This window comes from Drosophila elegans, unplaced genomic scaffold (assembly GCF_018152505.1).
Source record: "Drosophila elegans isolate 14027-0461.03 unplaced genomic scaffold, ASM1815250v1 contig_208, whole genome shotgun sequence".
NCBI classification, from domain to species: domain Eukaryota; kingdom Metazoa; phylum Arthropoda; class Insecta; order Diptera; family Drosophilidae; genus Drosophila; species Drosophila elegans.
In genome coordinates, this window is record NW_024545578.1 from 19,737,247 (window position 1) to 19,759,965 (window position 22,719).

Consider the following 22,719-nt stretch of genomic DNA (forward strand, 5'->3'; position numbering starts at 1 on the left):
AGCCATGAAACGAATGCTTGCTAGTCCCCTTTTATAGCCCAATTAAAGAACCAACAAGAAGGCGGGAAGGAAAATGGGGAAATTTCGTTTTCCTGAAGACAAGTCAAACATTTTTCCAACTAACTCTGGGTCAGACAACGAGAGCAACAACAATATTGATAATTTCAACTGCAGTGGAATAACGAGAAATGCAAACAAAAAACACAAAAAAAATCAACAAACTCACAAAAGCTTCAATGCCAAAAAAGAGGGAATAAGAAGAAGATACCACGTGACGGCAGCTACAAAAGCAAAGCAAACAAAGCATGCACGACTTGGCCACCCCCTCCAACCACCACCACCCACCCATTCAGAAAACCCACTGCCTCCCACCACCCAACGACCCACTGTTAAACACTCACCCACGCATGATCATTTATAAACTGTCAGTTTGTGCGTCTGTGTGCGTGTGTATCTAAGTTTTTTTTTTGCTGGGGGGGAGAACTAGGAGGAAAACTGGGCAGAAAATGCCCTAAGTGGTAGCTCACGCACTTGAGCCCGAGGAAAAACCTTCGTACTTAAGAACCTTAATCCAGTTTTCAGACTACAAGATATCCGTTCAACAGATTTGTTTTTCATAATCATTAAATTTTACCATGTTTTAAATTTGCATATCCACGAACTCCCTAATTAACACACACTTAAGAAAAAGAAGAAGAACATCATAGACAAGATTTTACCCAACTCAAATTATATTCTTGTGATATTTATTACATCAATAAATAGGTTTCTTTATGATTATCAAATTAGTTCGACTAAGATGACAAAAAAATCACAGAAATGTATTTTAGAAGCTAAACAACCGTTAAGACTAGAAAATATAAGACGCTGACTCGAAAATGTTTACAATAATTTATTAAATAATTAAATCACTCAAATCACCGTAGTAAAAATTAAACGAACTTTTTTTTAATATAAATAAAATAATATAAATAAGTTTTGCATTTTAAAAGTTTAAAGTATTTTTATTGGTTAAAGCAAAAAATTTAAATTCCCAACACACTCAAAACAATAGGGTACTCCTACTCTGCTAAAAGAAGAAAAACATTTGCCACATGCGTCTTCAAAATAAAAAATAAGAATATAATGCTACCTGAGAAACCATTTTGATTGAGCAATTCTTTTTTATTGAACACTTTTTCATTTCGCCTTCCACCACCACCTTTCCACCTCTTTACCACTTAAATAGGCAATCGTTTTCCGTTTTTATTGGCCAACTGTTAATTGAATTAGTTTTTTCCTGCCCCTTCAATTTGTTATCAAACTAACAAATAGATTGGAATATTTCTTATATTTTCGTTTGTATTTCTTCTCCCCTCAGTGTCGATGAGAATGTAAATTCAATTAAAATTTTGCGTGTGACGTTGGCAAACAAAAGGCGCGTATTCGGGGCGGGGGAAGTGTAGAATATAAAAGGGGTGGGGTAAAAACTACGACCACATAAATAATTTATATTCTCATATGGGCTCACCTTGAACTGAGCATTTTTCGTAAACTTTAATTTATTTTTGCCAGAGCCAAAGAACAAATAAATTCAAAATCATAGAGAGATAGATAAGTAGAAAGCAAGCAAAACGGGTACACAGAAAAAAGTACACAGAAAAAAGTTGGACACGATTTATGTTATTTAAAAGAAAGTTAAATAATTTATTTGCTTAAAAAATTAGGGTGATGGTAATTTGAATGTTTTTAAATATTTAAATATTCTTTATATTAATGCCATAAATGCAAGTAGTCATTTTGGTACATTCCGCAACCAAATCAATTTAAAGATTTTATTAAATAAATTATTAATGTCGGGAAAACCAAAGACTTCCAAATGACAAACAAGTATGACTATAAATAAACCCATTAAACGCTTTTGTCACTGTACGATTCCTTTCCTGATTGCTTTTGGTTGTTTGTAATTTCTAAGATACTTTACATTTGCGTTATTTCGTGAAATCTCAACAATTTTTCAATTTACTGTCAGGCAACGATGACGACGTCGACGATTTGGCAGAGGCAGAAGCAGAGAAAGCGTCAACTGTCAATTAACGGAGCATTAGAGGGGGTGGATTTTTAGGGGGTGGGCTGTACCAGAGTCGGGGGTGAGTGGGGTAAGACATGGGCTTAGGTCTTGTGATTGATATGTGCGGCAAATTCTTGGTTTTGGGGGCGTAAATGAGCAACCGAAAATGTCTGAACACTTTCCCCGCCCATTTCACTCCCTAGACAAGTGTCACTTACAATGAGTTTTACCCAAAAAAAAAATCACCGAATTACAGGAAAAAGTATCAAATCCGTGGAACTGTCAACGTCACCACTTCACACGCTGTTCACCTTTTTTAACTCACAAATACCTCCACTCTTCTTCGGGGACTAGCAATCTCTCTTGCCCTTTCACTGCTGTCACTGCTCCTGCCAATACATCAAACCGAAAAACGAAAAAGAAGAGCACAAAAAATACATGCACTGGAGCAAACAGTTTTGGAAATACAATTAAATTCATCTGATTAATTAAACCACATATATTCTTCTGATTTTTTTTATTACAAATCTTTTTATATTTTGACCGAATTTCTTTTTTATTTCTTGAAAACGTAAAACGTGGGTAATAATCTAAAGCATTTAAACATTACAACTATTTGCTGATTTCTAAAATAATATAAGAGTAAGCAATGTTCTGGTGGACAGTTGCTATAAATAATAAGCAAGGTACAAAAAAATAAAAAGTTTATAAAAATGTTAAAGCCATTATGAGAGAAAATACTTGCTTCTCAATAATAATAATAATAATACCAACAATCAAAAAAAAGCTTTGATAGGTGAAATACTGAAATTAAATGATGGAACACTAATTTTAGTTTGAAGTTTTTCCTTAATTTGTAGAAATACATTATTTTAACCTATTTAAGTTACTATTTTTTTACCGTGCCAAAATCGCATGGTTTGAGTTTCGGTTTCATCGGTCTCAGCCCTCAAGTGGCGCATTTTTCATCATCTGTTGACACTTTGGCTGCTCCAACGGCAGCAGACCGCAACTACAAACAAAAACAAAAACAAAACCGGGCTCACAAATTGCGATAAGAGTGTAAGGGTGAATGGGAGGGGACGAATGAGTGAGAGAGCAGGCACTTGAGCTGCAATTCAAAACAAACTCGCACGAAAAACCGCTGAGAACTTCACAAAACAAGAAATATAAACAATGCATTTTACTCCACCACGTGGTTATTTAACTCGGCTTTTCAATTAAACTTTTTGCCGGTCCGGTATTTTTCTATCTCTCTATATACTGTATACCTATCTCTATCACTCAACACAGTGGGTTGATATGCTGCAAATATGGGGGCACCACAATTGATTGTTGTGGCTACTAATTAAGTCTTCGTGTGTCAATTTCTTTTAATGGTCTCACTTAATTCTTTCTGTTTTGATAGTCAAATTTTAATTGATCTATTTATTTCGGGTAAATGGAAATAAAGTAGATCAACTTTTTCTAAAAATTGTATCAATTTTCTCACCCGCATATCTATTTATTATTAACCCAGCAAAAACTAGACTAAAGACAAGATTTTTATCAATGTTGTTGTTTTTCTGTTCTATTTCTTCATCTGCACTTTGTGATATACAAAAAAAAATTTTATTAATAAATTATACAAATATTTTTAAATTCAAAACATAAATGATTGTTACCTAAGACCCACAGTATTTTTTCTTTAACGCTTGTCACTAGGCCAAACCAGTTATTAAAGTTACTTTTTCTATCGATTGAGCTTGGCCTTGCGAAAAGTATGTCTCAAGTTAAATCGCGTTAAATAATTTTTGTGTCTCTTCCATTTTTATCTCACACCCGAAATTGTTAAAATATTTAGCTGAGCCAATTTTTGTGCATTTTTATATTTAGTATACAATTTTATGACCAATATAATTTCATTTTTGTTCTGTTTATTTTCTTGCAATTACACACACACATGGAATGAGACTGACACGAACATACGCACTGTTGTCATAAATATAAAGCTCTTTGGCTTATTGGACATTTTCATTAAATGCTATTCTTCAGCTGCTGCTTTTTCTTCTTCATTATAGTTGTGCGGTGTCTGCGGTGGTTATATTGTTTTTATTGCTTTTATTGTAGTTTTTGCAAATTGATTGCCTGCAATTTGTATGCGAAAGAGCGCAGCAAAAAGTACCGTTGTTGGATGTCTTTATGGCGCCTTTTAATTGAACCCCATGTCTGTATGTGTGTGTGTGGTGAGCCCAGCTCTATTTTTCTCCCTCTCTCACGTTCTCTTTATTTTTGTGAATAGTGTATATGTATGTTAATTGGCACTTTTATTGGCGTGGCAATAAACGATCGTGATTTTTTGTTGTTGTCGTGTTTTACCACGGATAGATTGATATCTTTTCTTAAAAGCTCGGTTCTCTTTTTGTCTCTCGTTTCCTACAGTGTAATTTACACAGGGAATAGTAGTAATAGTAATAGTAATAATAATATGAAAAAAGCATTGTCGTAAATTTTAATATAAGTAACTTAACTTTTGTTCTTGATGCAAGTAAACACTCGAAAATTAATTTTTAAAAATGTTTCTGCGATACACAAAAACAAAGTGTGACAAAGTATTACTTTTTATTGCCGTTATTGCACTTATTTCATATTGTTAAAATCTGAAATATTAAACACGATATCCCGAAGAATAATTATAAAAACCATATTTTTAATAATAATAATAATAGAATGAAGCGGAAATGACTCCTTCACTGCGTTGCAAACATTTCACTGAAATTATAGCACCCTCTGCAAGGGTGTACAACGTCTACAAAATGTTTCAAAAAATATTCTTAATAACTTAAATAGAATGTAGAACTTTATGAATATTTAATGGATAACTTCCCCCAGTGCATCTCTAATTACACACCCACACACACGAGCCTGACCAGACTGACACACACGCACACTGTTGCAGATTACACCGCAGACCGCTATACATGTGTATGACATAATATTAATTTTTGCAGTCGACGGTGCCGTCGACGCGGCGACTCACCCATTTCATTTCAAGCCTCTGTCCGTGGACCCACCACTTCCCACCTTCCCCTTTTCGACCCACCTCCCCCCATTCGCATTCTCAATTTGAATGGATTCCAGCGGGTGCAAGCGAGATGGCCTGCTTATTACCGCACTTGATGGCGCTGCAGTTTTGTTTAGATTTCACTGGTTTTCTGGTTTTCGTTATTGCAAATTGACGTAATGGGCAGTGGGAAAGAGAGGGCAGAAGAACCTGGAGATGGCAAGAGACCGAATTTGAATAATCAAAAGAATAATAAAGGAGAAGAGAGAGGCTCAAAACGTTTTGCTGACTTACCAAATATTTTATATGTATTTCAGCTTAAATCAACATAATGCTTGAGAGTCAGTCAAAGCTAAGAAATATTGTGTATTTAAAATTTTGCAGAGCAGTTGAAATCATAATTTGTTTAACCATGACTGATAGCATTTACTCATTTCCGTGAAAGCTTGTGGAATTTTTTTATGAATCTGCACTGACTAAGTACTATTTTATGATTGCAAACTAAAAAAGTCAGCTCTTATGCATTATTTAACAAGATTTTCTTAAGCCTTTAAAATAGTAACTTTTTGTGGCCATTTTAATGTGGCTAATATTTTATTATTTAATTTCATATTTACTCATATTTAACCAAATAAATCAAGCAATTTTTTTTTATGGCTTGAAAAACAATTAGCTTTTATTAAATCAAAAAATCAATTATTAAACCCCTTTGTTGATAAGTATAGTACAAGTCTTGGATCATTTTATTTAAGATCTCCGTTTTTCTGAAAAGGTTAACATTTTAATAAGCCTTAGAAAAATAATTTCTATATTTCAATGTTTCTGTAGGTGCTGCTTTTTATAGGGGTTCTAATTATATAGTTGCAGTGCATGATTTATTTGGGTGTCATTTTGTCAATTAATAAACCGCTAAAAATAGTAAGTGACGAAATGTCAAAAACGTAGTTTATCAGACTGACTTCATAAACCCTCTTTATCGAATATATGCCAGCAGTTGGAGAATCTAATCTGAAGGCAATTCCATTTATGACACTATGAGGACTGTACCGTTCCCCGATCGGTTGAAGACAAACGCCCTGGCATCGCTATACTATATGTTTTTATCATCACGCCACTGGCTGTCCAAGTCGACTTCCAATTCCACTAGCAAGACTGACCGAAAAAACGACTGACTTAGATTGCTTAGAAATTTTCCAAAACTGCTCAGACACGTTTTTTTTTTTTTTTGTTTAAAGAGGGGCGCGTGGCAAGGCTACGTTAGTCGCGTGTTTAGTGACCCGATTTTGGGAACAGATTAGTGGTACTATACAAGATAATGGCTTGTCGATAAGCCTCCCAAACTGCCAAATACAGAGATTGTTTTGGTGTTTGGTGTCAACTATTTAATTTTCGCATTGTCAAAGCTTCCACGCCCAGATGCGTGCGTTGCGATCTTATCAGACGGATCAGTGAATGGAAATGGAACTTGGAGCTTCTAACTCAGCCACGAAAACTTGACCATGTGATCGGTTCGCAAAAAAAAAACCGAATTGCAGATAGGGGAGAGCCAGTTTTATATGGAGAACACGATTGAGGGGCACTCTCTTGAGCTTTTGTAGAGAGCTTTGTCGAACGGTCAGAGAAGTAACTAGAAAATGTTAAATATTAGGGTACAAGCAAGTTCACAGCGGGAAATTAAGGATCTTTAAATTCAAAGTTTAAGTTCTGTAAATTAATTTTTTTTAAGATTTTGAAATTAAATGCCAGCTATAGTAAGCTTTTTTAATAATCAAAGAAATTGTAAGACCTTATTTGTGACAAATACAATCATAAATAAAGACAAATATTTTAAAATTCTATTCAAAATTTCAACTTAAAAAGCTAAAAGAAAATATAAAAAAGTTTCTGCCTTGTTCTATAATATTATATATTCACAATTTAACACTAATAAAATTAAATGACAAGTGTCTTACAGTTATTTCTAAAAGTCACTGAATAAAAGGCGTTTATTACATGGTCGGGTTTATCAGGCCCATTTTCTAAACGTGAGCGATGCAACTGTGTGCTTTTGCCGTAAACTCTTAAAATTAAACTCGCCCTCTGGCTCCATCCCCACCATAATCATCATAATCACCAGCCACACAGCCACAACTCACTTTTTATGCGGCCCAACTATATCATGAGGGTAAATATTTATAGTCGCCTGGTAACCTCGTCTTTCCTTTTCTCCTGATAACGAATCCGGCGACACAATGACAGTGCAATTGATTGTGATTGTGGGATGGCGACAACTGGCGACGACGACGTCGTCGTTTCTATTTCACCAATTCTGGACAGCAGTTCATCATGGCAACCGAAGAATTCTTAGTGGGAATGGACTTAAAAAATCAATAGTATTTTATCGAGCTTCCCAACATTTGATTAGTCTGATATCAAAGACCGTAAATGCCGACGCAAGATCCAACGGGGTCAGTTGTTGGTTTGTATCGAAGTGCTATGCATATCGATCGCAGGTGATCGGGTGGGTATATACGGGCTTATCTCGGGGGAAGTCGTTTGGTGGAGTGGTTAAATAGCCGGGGCTGGGAAGGGTTATTTCCTGGAGCGGGTTCACAATATATCAATTAGTCGGCATCTGGACTGCACTAATTAATGACAGCATACTGTGTAAATTCTGAATTATTTATTCGCCAGATAGTACAGTGAGCTGTTACAGTGTGATACTACATGAAATATCGTTGTTTAATAATAAGCATGACACTACCTTACACAAAACATGATACTTAAATAATAAAAATGAATCACGATGATAGGAAATTTCACTTTTATTTGCTCTCAGAAATGGTAAGAAAATAAAAAACTTAAGGCTATGGAACATGTTCAACTTATATCTCATTTAGCAAAAGTTAAAACATTAAAACAATTAAAATTTTGTTTTTGAGGCGTTGCTATTTTTAAAACGAATGAATTTTGAAACTTAATAGGTAAATGACAAAGTTCTAGTATAAATTTTTAGGTCTTTTCAAAGCTTAAGAGTTGTCTGTGATCCACTATATCTAGTGACGTATCACTTGAAACCCGAACGCAATTACCGACTATAGCCACCTCCCGCCAAAATTGTTTTGCGTTTTCGTACACTAGCCTCTATTTGTTTAAGGCTTCGCCTAATGGCAAACAAAAATCACCGTATAAATTAAAAAAACATAAAAACAAAATCAAAAAAACCAATTTGTGGCAATCAGTAGACAAAATCAAATAATTTGTCACATGGGGGCTTAGCACTAGCAAAAAAAAAAAAACCATGCAAAAGCTTACTATCACACGCCCACCCATCGCTCTCTCACCCTCACTCGCTCTCTCTTATTCCCCCTTAAAGAGTGAGTGAGAGGCAGAGCAAACAAAACCGATTCGCACTCTCACTAGTGCACGTGTTTCTTTTCTTTTGTTGTTTTAAGAGATGGATAGAGGGGAATGGAGGGGACAGGTGCTTACATACTTAGGCACTTACCTCGCACGGATAAATCCATGATATTCTCCCTGGGTTCGCTCATTGCACGCTCTCCCTCTATCGATTGCCAATCCTAAAAAACGATTACCGCTTCACACGGTCTCAGCAACAACGCGTAACTGAAACTATTTTCGAAAAGATTAAATCATTTCCATTGCGGCGCGGGGGAGCATGGAACATAAATTGAAAATCAAAACAAGAGCAACTTCAAGTACTAGTCTCTCTCTATTTCACTCTCTTTTCATTGCAGCCGGTGGATCGCATCACGTGGTCGCAATCTTTGCTGGAGCCATTTCAGCAGGGCAGAACGAGAGAGGACTAATTGGGGAGAGCGCCATGTCATGTAGGACCATCCCGCTCGCTCGCATGGCCCGCTTATATAAGCCTTATGTAACGGAGAGTCGCAGAGGCATGCGCACATGGCAACAGTGTCTCGTGGGGCCTTAAAAATAGAAATCTATACTAAGTACCCACTATGCGACTACGACCGATGCTGACTAATCGCTTTATTTCTATTTTTGGGGCAGCGTTTCAAGTTGCAAAAGGATTTGTCTAATCTTCTTTGGGGTTGAGATTAATAAAGTTAATAATATTTGACCTTAATTAGTTGTGTTTCATAAAAACTTTCTCACAAACGATAATTAGTATTTTTTTTTAATTTAATAACATAAGTTCAATAACATATTAAAAGGTTCATCTTGGACACTGAATAACTAAATAAAAGCTTATCAGTCTATCAGCGATATTAGACTTTCGAGGAAATTTTTAAATTCAGCCTTATGTATTCACATATGTGCATTTCATCAAAGGGTACTTAATCACTTCTGTTATGATAAGGCCGAAAAATCCTTGCACCTAAGCTTGATAAACAGGGACAAACATCAGCGCAACACAATCAATTTGATTGGCAACCTGTCCCCCCAGTTTAGATACCACATAAGGTATGGGAATTAGTCCGGGTATTACACAGCTGAGGAAACGGAGGGTTCGATTTTGGATGGAAGCAAATGCTCATTTAAAATTTCGATGGCTTAAGTGATATTATGAGTTCCATTGAAAATATTTTGTTATTTGCCTTTTTAGTTCAATATTACGACTTTATATTACTCTTAGTAAAAAATGATTTATTTTTATTTATTATCAATCATTTAAGGTTTGATTTCAAAACATTTTATTCACTAAATTAGTGTTTTGCACCTTTCTGTTTTAAATAAATTGTAGTTGTAGTATAGTGGGTTTTTATCAAGTAAAGTATTAGTGTATTTTTAAAAGTAAACATTTTTTTTAATACATATATATATACATATATACTTAAATATTTATAATTATTTATAGTTGCATAAATTCATAAAACATTTTAAGACAATAGCTCTATAATTATTGATACCATTTATACATATTATCTACGAAGACGAATAGTCTTACATTTCGCCGTCGATCATTGAAGGGCAGAGCCACCTATAAACAATTTTTATCTACCGATGTATTTTATACATAGTAAAATGTTGAATTTTATAATTTGTTTATTAATTAAAAAGGTTAACAACCCGACATTTATAAATTGCATTTTCATTAAATATTATTTGTTTTTAATTCTATGAAATTGCTTCCCAATCCAACAATATATTTTTTAAATTTTTTTTTGTCAAATTGTGATGTATTATTTATTTTACATGAAATCTATAGCCTACTTTTATGTGTGTGTTGAAAATGATCACTGCAATGTTAAGAAGCAATACTGTTATTGGTTTGGACTCTGTTGCCTTGGTTACTTTGCTCTCTCTGTTTCTTCTTTCCCACCGATTATATTTTGAATTTTTTCTCATTCTCCGGAAAAAAGCTCAACAGTTCGGTCGCAAGGTAAAATCGCTGCGCCTTTTTATGAAAATTGGTTTGTGCGCGCGCGCAAATAAATCGCAAAAATTGAAATTGATTTCCAATGAATTTCTATTAAATTGTACTGGAAAAAATCGCTCGGGTGTCAAAAACCAATTGATTTGAGTGTGAGTGTGTGAAAGTGAGCTTATGCGTGAAAAAATGCAATAATCCATAAGGAAAACAAGAGAAGGAAAACAAACAACAATGCCAATTTAAAACAGACCGAAAAGGAAAACAAGAAGAAATAGGTACCACGCATATAACATACATAAGTATAAATAAAAAATTCCTATTTGGGCAATAGATATGCAAAAAACAACAGCAAATATGCAGCAGGCAACGGATCTTGACTTTGATTTCCAGATGCCGTGTCGCTATTTCAAAAGTTCTTTTGCGCGTTCGCTTTCGCTGAATAACAACAACAATGGGAACGGTAGCAACAACAATTCCTTGACATTGCCCAAGAAGCCGCCGACAAACGAGGCCAAGCAACAACAGCAACAACAACAACTGGAGAATCAGGAATCGCTAGAAAGAGAAAGAGAACAGGATTCACCGTGCGCCACCCCGCCCCCTGCTCTTCCAGCACGACGTCACACAGCCAATATGAAACTCTATCACGCCGCTAAACAGCTGCTCTCCCCGCCGCCACCTAACCATCCCCCGCCATACCCCCCTCAACATCCACAATCCGCCAGGAATCTCAATCTCGTCTGGCCCTGGCCAATGCAACCGACACACCAGCCAGCACACCAGCAGGTTAGTACAGTGAACACTACTTTAACAGGGAACTCCTTGTTTTTCCAGGAGTTTCTTAATTACCTAGAAATATACCGAACCGTAAATATTTTTTAAGTTAAATGACGAGCCAAAGGATTTTATAAAAGTTCTGGGCTTTTGTCCGCTTACAAATTTAAAGTATTTGCAATCGAAACGGAAGAATCTGGCTGTTGTTAAAGAAAAAATTAATTATGCTTTAATAAATAGAAAATACGAACAATCTAAACATTTCAAGTACAATTTATTAAAATTAATATTATTATTACTATTGTGTAATAAGCAAAACCATGATCAGTAAACTTAAAGAAATATCACAATAATTAAAGAATAAATGGCATCAACAACAAAAGAAGTTTCGATGTAATAAACTTTCTAGGTTGATGCCGGTAATTTTCTTATACTTAAATTCCAAAAATGTGTCTTGATATTTTAGGGGAAAGAACTTCAGTTACAGGGTGCTTTCTATTCGAGTGTCCACTGTATCACTTTATGTTTTCATTGCTTGGAACGTGTCTCCGTTTTCTCTCTTACTCTGCTCCACATGCCCATCTCCTTGCACTTTGTTATGTTGCCTTAGCAAAAAAAGAAAAAAATTTAATTTCCTTTTTGGAGCAACTGGATATTTATGTCACCTTGTTGTTTGTCACGTAGCCTTGACAGCCTCCCCACTCCTTTCTCCTCCCAAAAACTCTTCGCCTCCTTTTACGTCTTGCAGTTTTTGTTGTTGCCATGTTATGACAAAGTTTTTTTTTGTTTCGCTGATTTTTTAAGGTCAACTTGATTTATGTGCGAAAAGTGCTCGAATCGTTTGTTGTTCGTGTGTGGGCTGAGATTGGAGAGCAAACTTAATTTGGCATTGATAAGGGTGATAAGGGGGGAGAGTTGGGGAGGTGTAAGTGGTTGAAAGGGGGCACATGTAACATTTATTAAGTGTCTCAACGAGTTCAGCAGCGGACATCAAGCCGAATTGAAAGTTTTATTAGGGTTACTCTGCTGGAGAGTTTATGAAAACCACATTTTTTTCAGTTTTCTAATATTTTATTATTAAAATTTAAACACCTGCAAAAAAAACGCTATTTAAAGCCGCAAAAGAATTCACATTTTTTTGAGGAACACTATTACATTTTATTATGAAATTTCAACAAATTTATTCCCAATCTTCAAATCCACTATGAATAAATATAAATCTTAAACGTCAGATTTAAAATAATCCTATAAACTTATTACCATCAATCGATTTCTTGGTATAAATCATATATTTAATCACAACGCATTTCTGAATATTTGATATAAATTTCCCAAACTCAAAACATTTATTTTTATGAGATTCTTTTAAAAGAAAAAAAAATAATATAGATTAAACCAAAAACTTGTTATATTAACGGCGTTCCCTTTTCTTTGATACATTAATTTGTCCCTTAATTGTTTCGATACATCCCGTGTAATTATATGAAATTCCCTATATTTCCTTTACCCTTAAAATTTTCCCAAAGCCAAGTTTCACTTCTCCTAATTTGAAGGTCTCTGCCGTCATCAGTCATCAGCACATTCCACCTCTGACCTTATCGAACAATCACAATATTTCCTGAATTCGTTCTCAAGCAAATATGCCATAATCACACACCGATTCCGCTGAAAACTCAAGCGTAAACATCGAAAGCAAAACTTTTGTTTAAAGAAAAGCTAACAAGGTCTTGGCCTAAACTGTAATTAGCTGTAGAATTATTGTGCGTTGTTTTTTTCCGCTCCTATATGTTTATGTTTGTCGGACCAAGAGCGTTCATTAGGGCGTTCGAATCGAAATCGACTGATTGCAAAGGTCAGGCCACGATTTAATGATTGGGCTTTGGGTGGCGATTTCCCAGTCAAAGGGGGAGGTATATCCGAATTTCGTTTTGGAATTGGCAGCCATGCCAACTGACAATCAACAAGTTTATGGCCTTTTGTCTTGGGCATGCAAATCCACTGGCAATTTGATATGTCTAAAGCCCCCTTTCCAAGCCTCATTACGAAATGTCGCCAAGATTTTGCGGCTTTAATAGCTGCCGATAAAACGTAATGAGAAAAAGTAGCAGCAAAGCTTATTATTTTTATTTAACTACTTTTTTGTTGTCTTTCTTCTTTCTTTATGATTGTCACTTGATATTGTTGCCGGTTTTGTTGTTGTGGCCTCTTGGCCACACTTGAATGGCTCCGTTGTCGCATAATTTGAATTTTTCTAACGCAGCTGCTGCTTTCCCTATTGACTGCAACTTGCAACTTATGTTGTAGGAGTTGCATGCTCCACAGTTTCATCCTCCCGCGAAGAGTTCATTGCATCGGGTTTTCACTTTCATTTGGCTGGCGGTAAAATAAGAAAAAAAAAACAACAAACCGCATTCGTTGACAGCTGACTTACCAACTACAATGGCCATCGCTGGCAGGCGTGAATAGAAGTCAAATTACGTTGACCTTACGGGGGATATTATCCAATCCATCTGGCATTAACATTCACCCATGGAAGTTTGGTCAAGTTACGGTAACTAACCATCGGCAGGAGTGCAACTTTTTCTTAATTAAAACTAATACTAAGAAATTAACAAAGTTAAATAATAACTTGTTGTATACCTCACAGTTAAAATATGTCTAAGTCACAATTTAAAACAACAATTAAAAATCGTACAAATTTGCCATTGAAATCATGGGTTAAAAAACAAAAATGTATAAAATATTTTTATTTTCTGCCTTAAAAATCTTAATTTACCGTATTTTGTAAATTAATTTTTAAGCAAATTAATTGTCAGTCTTAATTGCTTGTATACTACTTTTGCATGAATAATTATTAATGGCATGACAACTTCTTCAATTGAAATTCCTAATTACACCAAATATGGTATTCCCCAACCTTGATTTTCGGCTACTCCCTCCATTTGTTCATACATCATTATCTCTTGACTTTCGGTGCGTTTAGACTAAAGATTGTCATATGCTGAAATGTCTTTATTATGTCAGTTATAAGACCATGACAAAAGTAGGAGTATTACACAGCTCAAAGAAGTTGGGTCGACTAAAATCGAATTTTCGAAATTTGAAAAGCGGAATCGTTTGCCCATTTTTTGCCCACTTTTGCCCACCAATTAGTTTTTTTTGCCCACCTCCAGTTTTGAAAATATGGGAAGTTCGAAAATTTTCGAAGATTTTCGAAAACATAAAAGTTGACTTTTTTAAATTTTTTTTTTTTTAATCGCAAGAGAATCGTTTGCCCACGTTTGCCCACCTTTTAGAATTTTGAAAAAGTAAAAACTTTAAAAAATATTGAACTTTTAAGTTTTCATAACTTTTTACCCAATAAAAAATCATTTGCCGAAGGCAAAAAAACAATTTTTTCGAAAAAATAAAAACTGCCCATGTTTGCCCACCTCTTAAAATTTCAGAATCTAAAAAAAAATTCGTTTGTCCACCTCCTAAAATATGATTTTTTAGCAAAAAACGTTTGCCGACGGCTTTTAAACAGCCTTGTCCGAAAAAAAATTTGTCCACCCATTAAAAATAGTTTTTTCAAAAAAATAAAAGATGCCCATGATTGCCCACCTCTTAAAATTTAAGAATTTAAAAAAAAATCGTTTGCCCACCTCTTAAAAATATGTTTTTTCAACAAAAAACGTTTGCCCACCTCTTAAAAATTAATTTTTCCGACAAAAGTCGTTTGCCCACCCCTTAAAAATAGTTTTTTCGAAAAAATAAAAACTGCCCATGTTTGCCCACCTCTTAAAATTTAAGAATTTAAAAAAAAAATCGTTTGCCCACCTCTTAAAAATTAGTTTTTTAACAAAAATCATTTGCCGACGGCTTAAAAATAGCTTTTTTCGACAAAAGTCGTTTGCCCACCCATTAAAAATAGTTTTTTCAAAAAAATAAAAGATGCCCATGATTGCCCACCTCTTAAAATTTAAGAATTTAAAAAAAAATCGTTTGCCCACCTCTTAAAAATATGTTTTTTCAACAAAAAACGTTTGCCCACCTCTTAAAAATTAATTTTTCCGACAAAAGTCGTTTGCCCACCCCTTAAAAATAGTTTTTTCGAAAAAATAAAAACTGCCCATGTTTGCCCACCTCTTAAAATTTAAGAATTTAAAAAAAAATCGTTTGCCCACCTCTTAAAAATTAGTTTTTTAACAAAAATCATTTGCCGACGGCTTAAAAATAGCTTTTTTCGACAAAAGTCGTTTGCCCACCCATTAAAAATAGTTTTTTCAAAAAAATAAAAGATGCCCATGATTGCCCACCTCTTAAAATTTAAGAATTTAAAAAAAAATCGTTTGCCCACCTCTTAAAAATATGTTTTTTCAACAAAAAACGTTTGCCCACCTCTTAAAAATTAATTTTTCCGACAAAAGTCGTTTGCCCACCCCTTAAAAATAGTTTTTTCGAAAAAATAAAAACTGCCCATGTTTGCCCACCTCTTAAAATTTAAGAATTTAAAAAAAAATCGTTTGCCCACCTCTTAAAAATTAGTTTTTTAACAAAAATCATTTGCCGACGGCTTAAAAATAGCTTTTTTCGACAAAAGTCGTTTGCCCACCCATTAAAAATAGTTTTTTCAAAAAAATAAAAGATGCCCATGATTGCCCACCTCTTAAAATTTAAGAATTTAAAAAAAAATCGTTTGCCCACCTCTTAAAAATATGTTTTTTCAACAAAAAACGTTTGCCCACCTCTTAAAAATTAATTTTTCCGACAAAAGTCGTTTGCCCACCCCTTAAAAATAGTTTTTTCGAAAAAATAAAAACTGCCCATGTTTGCCCACCTCTTAAAATTTAAGAATTTAAAAAAAAATCGTTTGCCCACCTCTTAAAAATTAGTTTTTTAACAAAAATCATTTGCCGACGGCTTAAAAATAGCTTTTTTCGACAAAAGTCGTTTGCCCACCCATTAAAAATAGTTTTTTCAAAAAAAATAAAAGATGCCCATGATTGCCCACCTCTTAAAATTTAAGAATTTAAAAAAAAATCGTTTGCCCACCTCTTAAAAATATGTTTTTTCAACAAAAAACGTTTGCCCACCTCTTAAAAATTAATTTTTCCGACAAAAGTCGTTTGCCCACCCCTTAAAAATAGTTTTTTCGAAAAAATAAAAACTGCCCATGTTTGCCCACCTCTTAAAATTTAAGAATTTAAAAAAAAATCGTTTGCCCACCTCTTAAAAATTAGTTTTTTAACAAAAATCATTTGCCGACGGCTTAAAAATAGCTTTTTCGACAAAAGTCGTTTGCCCACCCATTAAAAATAGTTTTTTCAAAAAAATAAAAGATGCCCATGTTTGCCCATCTCTTAAAATTTAAGAATTTAAAAAAAAAATCGTTTGCCCACCTCTTAAAAATTAGTTTTTTAACAAAAATCATTTGCCGACGGCTTAAAAATAGCTTTTTTCGACAAAAGTCGTTTGCCCACCCATTAAAAATAGTTTTTTCAAAAAAAATAAAAGATGCCCATGATTGCCCACCTCTTAAAATTTAAGAATTTAAAAAAAAAATCGTTTGCCCACCCAGTAAAAAATCGAGGAGAATAACGATTTTTAAAAAGGCAACAAGTGTTTCAGGCTAAAAATTATGCAATCCCAAATTTGTGCAGGTTTGCAAAATAGGTACCTGTTAAAAAACCCAAATTTTGGTCAACAAATTTAACCCCTTGACAGGTAAAAAACCTTGCAGACCGTTAATGTAACAAGTCATTCAGGTTTAAAAATGATTCAAATATTTATATAACTACCTGCTAAAAATTGCAACTAAAAATCCCTATTTTAGGTTTTGGTTTTCTCGAAAACGGAACACTGCTTTCCGGTTACTGTCAGTGACAAAAAAACCAAAAACCTTTGTTATTATTTTTAAGAGGTGGGCAAACGTTTTTTGTTGAAAAAACATATTTTTAAGAGGTGGGCAAACGATTTTTTTTTAAATTCTTAAATTTTAAGAGATGGGCAAACATGGGCATCTTTTATTTTTTTGAAAAAACTATTTTTAATGGGTGGGCAAACGACTTTTGTCGAAAAAATTAATTTTTAAGAGGTGGGCAAACGTTTTTTGTTGAAAAAACATATTTTTAAGAGGTGGGCAAACGATTTTTTTTTAAATTCTTAAATTTTAAGAGATGGGCAAACATGGGCATCTTTTATTTTTTTGAAAAAACTATTTTTAATGGGTGGGCAAACGACTTTTGTCGAAAAAAGCTATTTTTAAGCCGTCGGCAAATGATTTTTGTTAAAAAACTAATTTTTAAGAGGTGGGCAAACGATTTTTTTTTTAAATTCTTAAATTTTAAGAGATGGGCAAACATGGGCAGTTTTTATTTTTTCGAAAAAACTATTTTTAAGGGGTGGGCAAACGACTTTTGTCGAAAAAATTAATTTTTAAGAGGTGGGCAAACGTTTTTTGTTGAAAAAACATATTTTTAAGAGGTGGGCAAACGATTTTTTTTTAAATTCTTAAATTTTAAGAGGTGGGCAATCATGGGCATCTTTTATTTTTTTGAAAAAACTATTTTTAATGGGTGGGCAAACGACTTTTGTCGAAAAAAGCTATTTTTAAGCCGTCGGCAAATGATTTTTGTTAAAAAACTAATTTTTAAGAGGTGGGCAAACGATTTTTTTTTAAATTCTTAAATTTTAAGAGGTGGGCAAACATGGGCAGTTTTTATTTTTTCGAAAAAACTATTTTTAAGGGGTGGGCAAACGACTTTTGTCGGAAAAATTAATTTTTAAGAGGTGGGCAAACGTTTTTTGTTGAAAAAACATATTTTTAAGAGGTGGGCAAACGATTTTTTTTTAAATTCTTAAATTTTAAGAGGTGGGCAATCATGGGCATCTTTTATTTTTTTGAAAAAACTATTTTTAATGGGTGGGCAAACGACTTTTGTCGAAAAAAGCTATTTTTAAGCCGTCGGCAAATGATTTTTGTTAAAAAACTAATTTTTAAGAGGTGGGCAAACGATTTTTTTTTTAAATTCTTAAATTTTAAGAGGTGGGCAAACATGGGCAGTTTTTATTTTTTCGAAAAAACTATTTTTAAGGGGTGGGCAAACGACTTTTGTCGGAAAAATTAATTTTTAAGAGGTGGGCAAACGTTTTTTGTTGAAAAAACATATTTTTAAGAGGTGGGCAAACGATTTTTTTTTAAATTCTTAAATTTTAAGAGGTGGGCAATCATGGGCATCTTTTATTTTTTTGAAAAAACTATTTTTAATGGGTGGGCAAACGACTTTTGTCGAAAAAAGCTATTTTTAAGCCGTCGGCAAATGATTTTTGTTAAAAAACTAATTTTTAAGAGGTGGGCAAACGATTTTTTTTTTAAATTCTTAAATTTTAAGAGGTGGGCAATCATGGGCATCTTTTATTTTTTTGAAAAAACTATTTTTAATGGGTGGACAAATTTTTTTTCGGACAAGGCTGTTTAAAAGCCGTCGGCAAACGTTTTTTGCTAAAAAATCATATTTTAGGAGGTGGACAAACGAATTTTTTTTTAGATTCTGAAATTTTAAGAGGTGGGCAAACATGGGCAGTTTTTATTTTTTCGAAAAAATTGTTTTTTTGCCTTCGGCAAATGATTTTTTATTGGGTAAAAAGTTATGAAAACTTAAAAGTTCAATATTTTTTAAAGTTTTTACTTTTTCAAAATTCTAAAAGGTGGGCAAACGTGGGCAAACGATTCTCTTGCGATTAAAAAAAAAAAAATTTAAAAAAGTCAACTTTTATGTTTTCGAAAATCTTCGAAAATTTTCGAACTTCCCATATTTTCAAAACTGGAGGTGGGCAAAAAAAACTAATTGGTGGGCAAAAGTGGGCAAAAAATGGGCAAACGATTCCGCTTTTCAAATTTCGAAAATTCGATTTTAGTCGACCCAACTTCTTTGAGCTGTATTACACAGTAGTTTTTTTCTTCGCTAACTGACGTTTAGGGTAATTGAAGGTAATTTCTGAGCATAATAAGGGATCATATTTCAAGCAACTAAGTTAAGATTGAGACGAAGCGTAAAAAATCGCTGAGTAAAATTTTCTGTGTGACAAAAGTATTCAATAAGGCAAAGAAATAAAAGCTGATCTAGCTTATTTAAGTTTTAATGGATTTGGGTCAAAAAAAGTTATGTTCAGCACATCATAACTTTGCTAAATACAGTGGGATCATAAAATAATGATTGAGAAATACAGCACACAATTTTATGAGATACAATGCATTTCGAATCTGTTGCTGAAAATTCCAGTTTACAGCCAAAAAGTTCAGACTTAGACTAATTTTAAAGAAGTCCAAATAAGTATTGTTGCTCTGCTAAGAATTTCCTTATTTGAAATTCCTAACTAAAACACATTTACTCCAAAGTTCATTGACTTACCATAAGCTCCATAAATTAATGCAAATTTCTTTTCACATGTTCCAATTTAAAATGATACCCATATTAATTTGCATCTTTATCCATTTCTCCTGAGTAAAAACGAAAAATCAAACACCAAATTTCTTATGGCACTTCATTCGAAATCCCAGGCCTCATCACCGCATCATTGCTAGTAGCTAGTAGCTTCCTCAAATTGGGAAATATCGGAATATGGAAAGAGTGCTCTCGGCCATTCGGCCACAATTTCATTCCATCTGCTCGTCAATCGTCAACGCCACTGTGGTGGGGCAAAAAGGGGCGCAATTGGTGATGGGGGGTTGTTGCAGAAGTGCAGACGCCACTTTGCCCCAGGTTACATTACGCAAAGAGAAAAAAAAGTAGAGATATGTTGAAGCGTAAAGAAAAAATTAAGTTGGTTTAATGGGCATTTTAAATACCCTCCACAAAAGTATTTACTAAAAAGTAAACAATAAATATATAAATAAAAAAAAAATTTAATAAAAATGTAAACTATCGGCATCCCTGAATATCTGCTATAATTGTTTTTTTTTGATAATGTAACTTGCAATAGATGTACAGAAATCAAGTAAGAGATAATTATTTTAAAATAAATGCCCAAAAAAACAAAAAAAAACTTTTGCAGTATAAAAAGGGTCCATTAAACTTCAGACGATGGCATAAAAAACTTTTACCGAGTAACTTTAGGGCTAAGACTGATGGACTTCCATTTAAAAAAAAGTGTGTGTCCGAGCCAAGGAAGAAAATTAATGTGTCTGTTGATTTGGTGCATTTGGCACTGGCCACACAACGCATTTGGGAGTTGATTGCCCCACCAGTCCACATAGCTCCCGATATCCCTGGGATAGCTCCCACATAAATCGTGAGCGCAGGAAGACCGAGAGAGAGTTTTCTCGACAAGTGTGATATTTATTTATAGCCCGGCCAACTCGTGCGAAAATTGCATGGAAAAAAGACCAAATGAAATAAAAGCACACAGAAGAGAAGATGAATGCAGAAATGGGTTAACTTGGCTTGAATGTTTTATTCATACAGCCGTCTAAGTGCAATGAATGAAATGCATAATGGCGAAGAAGCGATGCTAAAGAAATCATAACAATTTATTTTCTTTCTGTTTCTTTTTTGAGATTAAATAACCGTAACAATCGCAACTGTCAAGACAATTTGGGAAATATTTTAAAAGGAGTTTCGTGTCTGCATTGGCATTCCAATTTGGCCGGTACCCAGCTCTCTGTCCATTTGGCAAGTCTCTTGATTGACTGACTGATTGACTGACTGACTGACAGAGTGAGCTGGTCCGGGGCATTTTGCATTTTGGCCTGATCGTGAAATCGTCTTTCATCGCCGCAGTCTCATTAGGCATTTTCCCAAGCCGGAAACTATTTGGCCATAATATTTGGTCATCTCACCGCTTTTCCCCTCTCTTTTCTTCGCTTTTGGATTGACACATTGAAATAGTTTGAGCTTGCCTAGGACTGGTTTAAGCAAAGTGTGCTTTTCCACTTTTTTTTTTTTGGTTAACTTTTATTTGCGTTTTGGACAATCACTTAAATGCCTCGAAAGTGGAAAAAAAATAAAGTAAAGTACAATTAGCTCTGCTAATTGAAAAATTGCTTCATATACGAGAGCCAGATTCAAGTGCTTCGACTAAGTAGCCATAAAACTGCTGGAAAAATCGTGGAACATTTAAGAGTATGGAATCCTATTTAAAGCCCTCCAAAACAAATCGAAATTTAAAGAGATACATTTTTCCCGCACAGAGTTTATTTTATTCTTTATTAACTCAATTAATCAAATGCCAAGATAAATTATCCTAGGAACATTTTCGCAGATTTATTGGGCATGCGCCCACTTTATGTATTTTTCCATAATTTTGCTCTGGCATTTTCTCGCTGCTCAGCAGCAGGGTCTTTAAAATAATTTGGTTTATATTTTTGGGAAAAATAAATATTTAGATTGAATGTTTATATCTAACAAAAGGAAACGAATGGTAAATCTGAACGTTTTTTGTCTTATATTCCTGTGATACCAAAAGGTAAATATACAAGTAATTTGCCTTTAATTTATTTAATAAATATAAAGAACATTGAAGTTCTACTGCACTGGGCTCTAAAAGCAATAAGCAGACTTGTTTAAAAACAAAGTGTGTGATAGCTAGCGTGGATCTGCCAGACCATGACTATACTATATAATATAAGTCGGAGAGACAAGTTCTCTCCTTTTCTGTCTGCCTTTCTGCAGTTTTAGCGGTGGCTCATAGTGAGTTCATCAAGTGTAAAACAATAACAACAAAAACGGCCGCAACACAAAAAAAAAAAAACAAAAAAATACTCAGCAGAGCAGCAAATTTCAAAAGGCGGAATTGCGCCGATAACAAAACAACAACAATAGCAAAAACAAGGTAAAACCGAAATTAAAGTAAAACATCCACGAAAAAAGCTGGACCCACGGTGAACGCGTTTCGCTGCGTTTGTCCGCGTTCCCCTCCAGCAAACACCCTCAGCGATCGGCAACAACTACAGTACAACTTCTATAACTTAAACCTCAAAAGAATAAATCACATTTTATTTCGAAGAATTTAAAGCTTAGTTGCAAATACAAAAAAAAAAAAAAACATGTTTCTCGATGTTTAGTTTAAAATTAGTGTCAAAACCATTCCTTTTAAAAGTTGGCTAGTACTTTTGGTTAATAAAAAATTTAAATAATTTTTAATATTATGCTAATTATATACAAAATTTAAATTTGTTTCGAAGTTTTATGTAATGAACATAGCTAATATTTTTTATATTTACTAGAGGCAATAATAGTAGTCAGTCTTCTTTAACTAAAAACCACCCTTTTTTATATTTTTAACTTTTTTAAACCAGAGGTTGTTATAACTTGTGTGTAACACATGTTTTTTGCTGTGGAAGTTTTACTGTTGCACATGACGTATGCGTTGCGCATGCGTACCTGTTGAATGTCTCCCCAGTTTTCCCCTTTTACCTTTCCGTATGCTTGTCAACTTTTCGAACAGAAGAAAAAAAGGGAAGTTTTTAAAGCTGGCGGAAATAATAAATTCTAGCCTCGACAACAGCAACAATTGCCGCTTCTTCTTGTTGTT

At 34.0% G+C, this 22,719-nt stretch overlaps 2 protein-coding genes across 3 annotated transcripts in view; one reads left to right on the forward strand and one right to left on the reverse strand.

The window, feature by feature from the left end:
* LOC108142349 (hepatic leukemia factor) overlaps positions 1-8,663 on the reverse strand; it is a 57,030-nt gene extending 48,367 nt beyond the window's left edge. The window contains exon 1 of the mRNA XM_017266138.2: positions 8,581-8,663. Coding sequence (XP_017121627.1) covers positions 8,581-8,623 — 43 coding nt within the window. The 5' untranslated portion in view covers positions 8,624-8,663. The remainder of the gene's footprint in view (positions 1-8,580) is intronic.
* A 1,751-nt stretch (positions 8,664-10,414) lies between these two features.
* The window catches only part of LOC108142746 (transcription factor mef2A), a 30,752-nt gene continuing 18,447 nt past the window's right edge, over positions 10,415-22,719 (forward strand). Inside the window, exons 1-2 of one of the 2 annotated variants that reach the window (XM_017266773.2) lie at positions 10,415-10,706; positions 10,763-11,217. In XM_017266773.2, the coding sequence (XP_017122262.1) occupies positions 10,765-11,217 (453 nt within the window). In that variant the 5' untranslated portion in view covers positions 10,415-10,706; positions 10,763-10,764. Of the gene's footprint in view, positions 11,218-22,719 lie in introns of both variants that reach the window. The other variant, XM_017266772.2, reaches the window with a different exon arrangement.